This window comes from Danio rerio, chromosome 11 (assembly GCF_049306965.1).
Source record: "Danio rerio strain Tuebingen ecotype United States chromosome 11, GRCz12tu, whole genome shotgun sequence".
Lineage (NCBI taxonomy): Eukaryota > Metazoa > Chordata > Actinopteri > Cypriniformes > Danionidae > Danio > Danio rerio.
This window is the reverse complement of record NC_133186.1, coordinates 5,728,646-5,741,172: the sequence shown is the minus strand read 5'-3', so window position 1 is coordinate 5,741,172 and position 12,527 is coordinate 5,728,646. Positions and strand designations below refer to the sequence as shown.

At 36.4% G+C, this 12,527-nt stretch overlaps 1 protein-coding gene across 1 annotated transcript; it reads left to right on the top strand.

Moving 5' to 3' along the window:
* The first annotated feature begins 435 nt into the window (after positions 1-435).
* Positions 436-9,947, top strand: pex11g (peroxisomal biogenesis factor 11 gamma). The gene is given in 5 exon segments (NM_001030172.1): positions 436-696; positions 4,082-4,267; positions 6,926-7,104; positions 9,197-9,268; positions 9,377-9,947. Coding segments are annotated over 5 exon segments (723 nt in total). The 5' UTR covers positions 436-633; the 3' UTR covers positions 9,600-9,947.
* Positions 9,948-12,527: the final 2,580 nt, after the last annotated feature.

Below are 12,527 nucleotides of genomic sequence, written 5' to 3'. Positions count from 1 at the left end.
TCAGACTTAACTTGATGGTTCCGGGTCCAAGTTCACTGCCATGTGGCGTCCTTTCATAAACTACTTCCAAAGCCAAATGTAATTGAAACTGGACAAAAAGACGCTAATCATGATGCTGTCACGTTTTGCTTGTACTCTACTGATGTTGTCTTCATTTTTTGTCTTTGTATATATTAACATTATATTAAAGCACTGTCTGTGTTTATATGTATGTTGTGTTGTTAGCTAATTGATTTATGAATGTATGTTTTTTGACTATTTAAATAAATAAAAAGAGAGGAAAGAAAACCCTGCACACATATTATCAGGAAAAAAACACATGACAGAGCCAGCAGTCTTTGATGACGAACAACCCTGCAGCAGGTGGCGGTAATGCACCTTGAAGATGTATGTCAAGTTGTACATTTTACAAGAAGGAGAAGAAAACAACAATAATGACTTGATAATGAGTGACGCTTTCCTGTACAAAGTCCACTGACTTCACGAAAGACTGCTGTTAAAAAAAAAGATTAATTTTGAGCCAGTTTAAAAAAGCAAACTTGCTTTTTATATGATTTATATTTTTACATCCTGTATGTAGATGTTCAGCGCCACATCATTGGCTTCTGCAGATGACAATTAAACAGACAAATCATGCAGAGTTCAGTCGAGTCCTTCATAACTGTGCTGGAGTCATACAGAGGAAGAGACAAAGTGGTGAGTTTGTATTTACATGGTTATTAATCATGTACAGTGCTCAGCATATATGAGTTCACCCCCAACAAATCTCTCATTTTATTTAATATTTTCTATAGGAAGCTTTACAATATTATACTTTAGTTTATACTTTAGTTTTTAGTGCATATAAATTAGTTAAGTCAGTACTGGAGCCAAATCTGGAGCTTATCTAAAAAAATAACTCACAATAATAGTTTAAAAAATAGCAGCCCAATTATATAATAAAATATAATAATAATAAATAATAATAAATAACATTAAAAACAGCAAAAATCCAGAGAAACAAAAATATATATACATTTCTGTTGAAATGTAGGTTGTATTTTTTTTTTTTTGCAGTGATTTGCATGAATTTAAATGTATAATCTTTCCATTTCTAAAGATGTTCTGTAGCTAAAATGTTATTTTAATAAATGTATCTGTTTAATAAATCTGTTTTGTTTAAATGCACCAATATTTATTTCCCATATTCACTGAGAAATGGACAAAAATATTCATTTTCAAAATGGGGTGTACTCAATTATGCTGAGCGCTGTAGGTCGCTCGTGATTTTTGAATAATGCTTATATTTGTATAGTTTAATGCTTATAAATAATGTTCACTGCATTAAAAACAAAGAAAAATAGAAATATTTATTAAATATTGTGTATGTGTTTTTATTTATAGAATTAAAATATTGTATAAGAAATTAATTTTCAATTGGTGATATGATATAGGATAGGTAACGGTTGCTTTACTAATTCGCCTCTTTGTAAGTCTGACTGTAAAAATGAAGGCTGTAAAAATGACTTGACAGTGCTAATACCAAGGTGATATCATTCTGGCCAGTGGTACGATAACAGTGACACAGTAAAGTTTACGTTACGTTTAAGTAAATTAAATCAGAGTGTGGTCAACAAAAATAAACTTCATAACACTTATAATACTAAACCCTTTTCCCCTTTATGTAAACTGATAAAACAAAAGAAAAACAGCACTAAAACAATAAAAAAACAAACCAATAAATGAGATCCTTAACGCATTACTGCCTGCTGTACCAAATGGTTGACTATACTTTGACTGTTTAAATAATGACTGTTAAAGAAATGGCAAATAATGCTTTACACACACAGCATTGTTGGCTTACAAAAAATCTAATAAACATAATCCTGTTGCACTACTACACTTGATTATGGATTTATTGTCAAAATAACAAAACAAAAAAACACGTTAAATGAGAATGTGAAATACTTCAAAAAATAAAGATGATTTAGTATTCAAAAATGGTTGATTTTGATTATATTTTTTAATAAATTAGTCTTACTCTTCATATTTTCAGATGTTCCATATGTATTAATTCCGGTGTGGCAGTCGATTCCAAGTGGTGCTCGCTGCAGAGCCATTTGAGGAGAGCTGAGCTCCAGCGAGGGGGAGCATGAGCTTGAGCTCCACCTTTTTTGCACTTCTTCTACGAGTGATGTCACTGGGGGTAGGGTTAGGGGTGGGGTTGGGGTACGCATTAAAACAGCTTACAGGAGGAGGAGCGACAGCTCATGCTCCCCCTCGCTGGAGCTCAGCTCTCCTCAAATGGCTCTGCAGCGAGCACCCTCTCGTCGATTCTGTTCCCTTCTGGAATTCCAGTTCCCCCTCTACGAAGTGTGTCCGCTGACAGCTTATGCAGACACACCTAAACACAACTGGCTGTACGGAAAGCAAAGTGGTTCTAAAAGTACGTATAAGGACTAACATAACTTTAGGCCGACGCACTATATTAAACTAGGTTGAATAAACTCAGAGATTAGAAAAAGCTTAGAACCACAGAAAATACTTAATGGGAGTGTTAGATTAATATTATTACGCTACTTTGGCATTGCAAGACATGAACGCATTGTCCATTTTCGCTTTCCGTACTTCCAGTTGGGTATGTATACCATAAACCGGCATGTCAACCATTTGACAGAGGTTGATATTATAGAAATTATGGGATGTGTTGAACAAAAAATGCATTGAGTGTGTTAACTAGTGACCTTAGGAGTTGAGGCGCTGTTTTTTTATTTCAGTACCGAAATTTAGTATCGTGACAAGTCAAATATAGTGAAAGAATTAGTTTATTAACTTGAGTTTGATAAATGATATCTGAAATGTGTGTTTGGGAAAGACAACGTTAGCTAACTACTGCCATTTAACTTAGCTGGAAGTGAGATCCGATATCCGTTTTTATTTTCATTATCCAATCAAAACAGAAAAGCGTTGAAATGATAAATTGTGTCACTCACTCTTTAATACATACATACAGCCATTCGTTGATAATACATACAGCCAGGTACACAACAATATGCCATTGCACATGCTGTTCCTGTGTGACTCCAGGTGATACTTCTAGGTTTCTTCTCACCGCAGCCTCACTTTCGCTTTTAAAATGGCAGCCGTGTGAAATCAGTCTATTGTCTCTTCTTGTTGAATTGCTGAATGCTTCCTTAATTGTTAGCCGCTTCTGACAAAATCGTCTGCTAAATGACTAAACGTAATAATTATTATAGTGTCATGAGCCCCTTTCACACATACAGACCTTTCCGGAAAATTGCCGGCAATTTTCCGGAAAGGTTGTATGTGTGAACAGGTCCTTTTTGAAAATACCGGTAAATTCGTTCTGGCTATTTTCCGGAAAGAGAAGTTGTAACATTACCGGCAATTTGCCGGAATGCTGCGCTGTGTGAATGCAGAAGGAAGATTCCCGTAATAAGCGCGTGCACGTCTAGAACGTGCTGACGTGAGACTTCTGCTTTAGCCAATCACAACAGTCAGACGCATTTACGTCCGCGCGGTTTGTGAGAATAAAAGCCTTTGAATATTTTTCCAGACACATTTAGCTGCTAGAAGTTAGTCAGATCACGTTTATATGTTCTTCTTTATGCCAACTGTGTAAATAATCATCGATGAGATGCTTATGATAAGCCGTTGTTTGTTTACCTTCAAGCTTTGCGTGTGCCCATGAAACAGCCTGTGAGCGCCTGCACACGCACATGTTATGAACATCTCGACATGCGAAAGTGATCCTGCGAAAGTTGTTCACAATATTGATCATCCACAGAGTCTGTAATTTAGTCAAATGTTTACAAATACAAGCGCAGCCGTTTAAAGCTCATTTCTGGTGAATGATGTCAGAATTTACCGGTATTTTGGAATGGATGTGTGAATGCTCTTTTCCGGAAAATTTCCGTAACGTCCTCGTCTGTGTGAACAGCGCTTTTTTCAATATACCGGTAAAGTCTTTCTGGAAATTTTCCGGATATTTACCGGTATCACTGTGTGAAAGGGGCTATGATCTAAGTGCTGATTCCAGTGTGCAAGCTACATTGTGATTTTATTGTCACTCTTGGCACAGATACGGACCCTCTGCTATGGCTCTCAGCTGGTAGGGGGTGTCCTGTCAGGAAAGAGCCCTCAGTCTTCATTGGGAAAGAGTCTCCTGCTGTTCTCAGCTCAGTTGAGTCACTGCAGAACCACACTCAGGCTCTTTGATGACCTGTCTATGCTGGCGTACTCCTCTGGCTATGGATTAGGAGGCTCGGTGAGGACGCAGGATGGCTCTGTTTAAAAGAGGCATCTGGTTAAGTTAGTAATATTATTCAAAGGTGCAAAATGTGAGATATGTTTAAAGGGGACCTGTTATGCCCCTTTTTACAACATGTAAAACACGTCTCTGATGTCTCTAGAGCAGGGGTGGCCAACCCTGTTCCTGGAGAGCCACCTTCCTGCAGATTTCAGTTGCTACCCATATCAAACACACCTGAACCAATTAATTAGGGCCTGAACACCACTTGATAATTACAGGCAGGTGTGTTTGATATGGGTAGCAACTGAAATCTGCAGGAAGGTGGCTCTCCAGGAACAGGGTTGATCACCCCTGCCCTAGAGTGTGCATGTGTGTATGAAGTTTCAGTTCAAAATACCTCACAAATAATGTTTTATAACTCTTTGAAACTGCCCATCTTAGGCTTTGATCCTAACTGTGCCGTTTTGGTGACTGTCGCTTTCAATTCAAATGAAATTGTGCTGTTTTTCAAAAGAGGGCGGAGCTACAAATGTGTGTGTTAGCATAGTGGCAGATTCAAAAACTAAAGCTGCGTCCCAAATGGCACACTACACTATGCACTCACACACTATGTACTTATGCACTTACACACTCAACAGCAATGTATATGTATGTAGTGTTGTCCTAAATGAAGCACTATTGTTTCTTTTACTAAGCGGAAATTCAAACCGTTTCCCTGATGACGTTTGACGGTTGCCAAATCAGTGAAATAAATGCGCAAACTATCAAATAATACCTGCCGTGAGTATAACCACAAACACCATCGGGGGGCGCTATAATCACTCTCGCAGGAGAAATTTGCTTTCACCATCCAAAACAAATAAAGTTATCCAACATATGTGCCCGATAGCTCCGCCCCTTCCGCTACGTGAGCAAACCTGCGGTCGTTGAGTGCGTGAAGTGTCCATCATTACACACTTCATTTTAGCGGCTGAATGAGTGCATCATCCGGGTAATTAAAGTGCACTTATTACTTTTAGAGTTTTCGGTGTGAACGCACTACTTGCACTATTCATACTACAAAATGGCGTAGAATAGTGCATAAGTATGCGATTTGGGACGCACCTTATGTTGATGAGGCAGAGATCGGCACTAATGGGCGGGGCATTCCCCTCTGATGACACGTTCAAAGGAAGAATTTCAATCAAAGTGTTTCTGCAGACTGTTTTTGTCAAGTGGGATTATAAAGAATAAAAGTAATACATTTTTACCATTAGAAACTGGTTATATTTACAGATGGTTGCCACACAACTGTGTTTAAACCCCTTATAAAAGGGATTTTTGCATAATAGGGTTTTTTTTAAATGGGTTTCTGCCGGCATCAGATTCTTTTATTGAGAACACTTATTCTTCTTATTCCGGCGGTGCTACGGCCCATGTAGAGCCTTCGCCTCTTCCATCACTCCTTTCCAGCCTTCCCAAACCAAAGCCTGCATTCTCCAGACATGAACTCTTAGAGTACGTAGATCATCTTCTACGTCATCTAACCACCTCTTCCGTGGTCTACCACAGAGGTTCTCAAAGTGGGGGTCGGGACCCCCCGAGGGGTCGCGGGACAATGAAGGGGGGGGTCGTCTGGTGATTTTCAAAAATCAATTAATTTTTATTAAACCTCAAAACCTACCGTATTTTATCAATTACCTACTAATGAGAAAAAATAGTTGTTTATAGTTACTATAAACTATATAGTTACTATAGTAGCTTATAGTTACTAATTCTATTGGATTGCGACTTCTCGGGTAATTACATTATACTAAAGACACAGCAATACTGTCAGATGCAGCAGATTTTGTAACACCAGGTTAAACTTTCTAGCCCATTTACAGCACTGACATACATAAAAAAAACAAAGAATAGACTTGGGTCTATTGGTGTGTGTGTGCGCGTCATTGCATACAAGGTTTCTGTATTTATAACCACCACCTCAGAGAATATTGGGGGTCACGAATCACTGACATTCTCATTTTAGGGGTCGCGGGCTGAAAAGTTTGGGAACCCCTGGTCTACCAGGACGTCTGCTTCCTTCTAGTTTTAGCTTGTATGCTCTTTTAACAGCTCTTTGTTCAGGGAGCCTCTCTAAATGGCCCAGCCATCTTATGCGGTTCCTCTTTATTTCCGTGACCAGAGATTACTTGCTGAAGCTTTAATCATGATGTACGGTATTATCAAGATAGTGACCAAAGCTGCAACTATATTTTAATTGTGATTTAATGTAACTAAGAAATTAACATTCATAAATTGCTTAATAAAGTGGACCTATTATGCAAACATCACTTTTATAAGGGGTTTAAACACAGTTGTGTGGAAACAGTGTGTGAATCTATCCAGCCTCTAATGATGCAAATGAATTAATTCTATTTTTTTATAATCACACTTGATAAAAACTGTCTGCAGAAACACTTTGATTGACATTCTTCCTTTGTACGTGTCATCAGAGGGAGGAAGCCCTGCCCATTTGTGAGCATTGGCATAAGCAGCCCTAATTGAGAAGCAGCCATCTGTCATTAGATTTTTAGCACTTGTTAAAGATAATTTCAAAAAGAGGACTAGGAGCACAATCTCATTTGAGTTTAAAGCGACTGATTTAAGTGAGGTGAGCCTTGTCAAGTATGGTTCAATGGTGTTTTTCCTCAGGAGGAAGATGCTCGGGTGCGCTGGATGTCTGTTCTGAGTAACGTAGCTGATCAGTTGTATTATCCCTGTGAGCACATCGCCTGGGCCGCAGATGCAGAGCTCATCAAAACTAAATCTGACCGCTGGTGGGTGCTGAGCACAGGCCTCTGGGGTGCATCGCTGGTCCTCGGCATACTCAGGTGAAGGCCGAGAGCAGACAGGACAATATGTACATATACTGTATACACAGTCTTGTGGAAAAGTTGCCACATTCTATTAAATCCAATGGTTTTCTGTATTAGTATGTAACAATAGTAAAAAGAAAAAAACTCAATTATAAAACTTTGTGTAGAAACCTGCCTAAAAGGGAATGTAGGCCAGAATACATTGTTTTTATTTATTAATAATTATGGCTCATATGATGTATTAAAGTGGTTCAATCACGTCCGTATTTTAAGATAAATATTTATAATAAAAGTTTACTTGCAGCATCGTGGGAAGTGGCAGATGCATGATATCCAGATGAACAGCATATCACACTTTGTCATTATTTTATTCATTAATTTTCTTTTAGGCTTAGTCTCTTTAGGGGGATGCCCTTCCAGCCGCAACCTATCACTGGGAAACATCCACACACACTCATTCACACTCATACACTACGGACAATTTAGCCTAGCCAATTCATCTGCAGCATGTCTTTGGACTGTGGGGGAAACCGGAGCACCTGGAGGAAACCCACGTAAACGCAGGGAGAACATACAAACTCCACACAGAAACGCCAACTGAGCCGAGGCTCGAACCAGCGACCTTCTTACTGTGAGGCGACAGCACTACTTACTGCGTCACCTTTGTCTTTATTTGTTTAATATAAATAATGCCGATACGGAAAAGCCAAAGGTGGTAATCTTAAGACACTTAACATTTAATTGCATGTAGATCCACTTTTAGCAGCAATTACTTAAATAAGCATATTCTGAATTCTCATGTGGAGTTAAGGAAGTAATATTATTTAAAATAGTAAAAATAAAATAAATAATAATAAACTGAAATTAATAATATATTATTGATTATGGATATATAATTGAAATATAAAATATACTAAATAAAATAAAAATATTCCAATTTTATTTGTTGCCAAGACAACATTTCTCTTTTTTTATTTAGTTAAATCTTTGAACAGAAAGTCACTACATAAACAAATCGCCACAGATGTCAAAAACAAATACATGAGATTAATTAAACTTTCAAATTAAAATTGTATTGAATTAAAGGTGACAATAATGAAGGGATACTCTACGTCTAATGAGTTGTTTTCACAGAATAAAGCCTGACAGGCTTAACAGCAGTTATTTTATGTCAGGCTGTCGATAAGTCTGTCAGACTTTATTCTGCGATAACAACCACAGCTAGATGTGCTTTTCCTTTTATATAATATGTAAGAATGACTTTATAGTCCAATCAGCATCAAGTAATCCAAAGACCCATGCAATTAGTTAGATTAAAACTAATTTTTATATTTAAAAAGTATAAATAAAAAAATAGAAATACTGTATTACTGCACATTGTTGAAATAAATGCAGCCTTCGTGAGCTTAAGAGATCAATTGTGTGCAGCTTATTTTGGTGTCTTCATTTTATATATATATATATATATATATATATATATATATATATATATATATATATATATATATATATATATATATATATATATATATATATATATATACATACAGTTGAAGTCAGAATTATTAGCTCCCCTGAATTATTAGACCACTTATTTATTTTTTCCTCAATTTCTTTTGAATGGAGAGAATTTTTTTTCAGCACATTTCTAAACATAATAGTTTTAATAACTCATTTCTAATAACTGATTTATTTTATCTTTGCCATGATGACAGCAAATAATATTTTACTAGCTATTTTCAAGACACTTCCATACAGCTTAAAGTGACATTTAAAGGCTTAACTGGGTTAATTAGGGTAACTAGGCAGGTTAGGGTAATTGGGCAAGTTATTGTACAACAGTGGTTTGTTTTGTAGCCTCTAGATCTACCAGGAGTGATTTTAGCTCAGCTTAGCATAGTTTATTGAATCAGATTAGACCATTAGCATCTTTAACAAAACTGAAAAAAAAATATGTTCTTTAAATAGTGTTTTCTGTTTTGTAAATATGGCAGTGTTTTTGGTACGTGAACTGTTGTTTTTAACTGAATTATTGAAAGTTATTGTTTCCAAAAAGTTTTTATTTTTATTTTTATAAACTTTAATGTCACAAAGCTTTGTTTTTCAGATCCATTAGGTCTATCCTGATTCTGAAGCGAAAAGCACAGAAGTGTCACAGATCAGGTTCAGCTGAGAGCAGGTGGGTGTTATTATTTATGTCAGAATGTTAATGTTTCCATTCTCACAGCTTACTGCGGAGCTTTAAACAGAAATGAACACAGAGCGGCTCATTGCGTCTGTTTGTTAGGGAGGAAGTGTTTTCTCAGAAAGCTGCGCTGAAGAGGCAGATCAGAGCTGAGCTGTTCAGCATCCTGAGTAGTTCAGCTGATCTCTGCAATGCCGTTCACTGGATGCCGCCGGGATTTCTGTGGGCTGGACGCTTTCCTCCATGGCTGGTGGGACTGATGGGAACGGCCTCATCACTGATAGGCCTTTTACAGACGAGCTCTGCTGATCAAGGAGCATCTTAGTGAACTATTACACTGCAAAGAAATGCTTACTTTTGATTTTGTCTTGTTTCTACGTCAAGTATTTAAATATTCTTATATCAAGAAGCACTTTTTAGACAGTATTTTTTGAAGTAGAGTCAAAATTAAGTGGAGTTTTACTTAAAACAAGCAAAATAATCTGCTGGGGTCCGTTCTTCGTACCTCGCTTAAATGATCTAAGATGATTTGGCAGATCCTGGATCTTTTCATCTCGATAACTCATCTCTCGCTAATTTGGTTCTTCAAACAAGTTCGCGAATCAGATTAGAATGTCTGGATGAACTGATCTGAGATCGCTGCATGTGTCGTGAAGGACTGATCTATCGATCCTCGAAATCATGATCAGCAATGCGACGATTGGCTGACGGCAGCGTAATGACATCATCTGATTAATATTCAATTATCCATGTGAGCAAAATTACATCAAATTAGCAGTAAACGGCTTGTTAAATATGACACGCAATAACCTTCCACATTTGTTGTGAGCTGCAGGCTTCACACTTTCATGCGTCAAGAGTATTCATCATGTATTTCAATGCAAATCAATGTATTTAGTTCTACATTTAGAAAAGATTTTCTTTATTATAGTAGCCGCTTTTTAATCGGTGTAAAGAATAACTGGATGTTTACAAAAGCATTTTGATATTGGTAAAGGTGTCTGCAACTTTTGAGAAGCATCAAATCACTGGCATATTAACTATCAAAACATGTTTATGACTACAAATGTATTATTGCTTTTTAAAAAAAAGTCTTAATTTAAAAATTTACAAATATTGTGCATTTCTATTATACACAAATTGTTCTAAAGCGATCTAAAAAGTTCATACCAATAAGTTTTCTCTTTGCACCACCAGGTGGCAGTCTTTGTACTTTTATTTCGAGGGTGCAGATTGCATACGTTTTATTAATATGTATAACTCTATTTATTTTGTTAATAACTATAACTTTGTATATATAAAATAGTTACTATTTTCCCAAGTGTATATACCTACTACTGTAAGAAAATATCAGTATTTGGTACATACTTTCAGTATTTTCTTTGCATGAACTGAGCCGATCTAATCCTGTTTATATGAATTGAGCCTGCTGCCGAGCAGGTTTGAGCTAGCAGTACTGTTGCTATGACAACAGCTCTCGGATCAGCTTTGAAGACCGAAACGATCCTGGATCGTGTCACATCGCCAACATCCAAATCCAGCTAACTGAGTAATCCACGTACGAAGAACGGACCCCAGATGGGGTAAGATAAGTAATCTTATCTCAGTGAAAATGGGATTAGTGTTTGCTTACCCCATTGGCAGATTATTTTGCTTGTTTTAAAGAAAAAAAACTCTTAATTTTGACATTAATTTGATAAACAATAGAATATTTTTGCTTGTATGGAGAATGTTTGCTGATTTTAAGAATTTTTAGATATTTGGACTAGAAAAACAAGTAAGAAAGGCATCTTTCACAGTGAACTGAATGACTACACTGCATTGCTGATTACAGATCTGTTACTTTGTGTAATGTAGTTAACCGATAATTGTGTAATTGAACATTGAGCACTTTATACATCCTAATGCTAAATCTGTATTTGGAAATGTTGTTCATTTCTACACATGTATATGATTTAAATAATGTTATGTTTAATTGTGTATTTATTTTTAAAATGTAGATTTTTTTTAATAATGTGAGGATTCTTAATTGCAAAATAAAGTAATTTTTACACTAAATAAGTCATGAAAAGTGTTCATTTAATCAATTAAGTCATTTCATTCATTCATTTATTTTCCTTCAGCTTAGTCCCTTTATTCATCAGGGGTCACCACAGCAGAATGAACCGCCATCTTATCCAGCAAATGTTTTACGCAGCTGATGCCCTTCTAGCTGCAACCCAGTACTGGGAAGCATTCCTACACACTTATACACTATTAGCTTATTCATTTCACCTGTACCGCATATGTTTAGACTGTGGGGGGAAACAGAGCACCCGGAGGAAACCCACGCCAACACAGGGGAACATACAAACACCACACAGAAATGCCAACTGACCCAGCCAGGGCTCGAACCAGCGGGCTTTCTTGCTGTGAGGCGACACTGCTAAGCCGCCGTGTCGCAGTTAAGTCATTTTTACAAACTAAATAGAAAAATCTGTATTTATTATCATAATTATTACTAGTAAAACCACGTTTACAAGTCAACAAAAAATAAGAACAGTTTTACATTACAAGATTAATGTATGTTATTCTAGAGATAGAGTTTTTAGTATTTAGGCCTCCAGAGCCTGAAACAATTTACAAATGTCAGAAGCAGTGCTCACATACACACAAATAAAAAAAATCACATTTAATATATTACATCTTTTAATAACTTTTTCAACAATGTAAAATCTCATCTCAATGTCACAAAATGCTTCTAAATCATCATATTTACACAAATCTTTTCAGTTTTAGGTTTCGTCGTGGTGCAACATTATGTAGTCCTATTTGATTTTGTGATCCTGATTGGTCCTCGTGCTTGCAGTCAAATTGGCTGGCAATCGATTGGCTCACAGACAGAACCTTATATAGCCAAGCGAGAGTTTGACTTGTAGATAAAACCTTTTTTTGTTTTTTAAATAAAAAGTCTTAAAATGTAAACATAAAATAAACCATCCCATCATGTTATTCAGTTGTCATTTAACAAGAAAATGTCAATAACTCAATTTTCTCAATAATGTCAGACAGAACCTTATAATTCTAAGGTGACGATTTGTCCTCAGGACATTAAATGTTCGATTGCGTAAACATTAATAATAATAAAACAAAGATCATGTGGGTTGGCAAAGAATTGCTCTGTTGGCCTGGCTTTACATTTGAAGTGTTTGTTAAAAAAACTGAAGTAAAATATCTGTAAGAGTAAAATACAAGTAAATAACAGACCACAGAA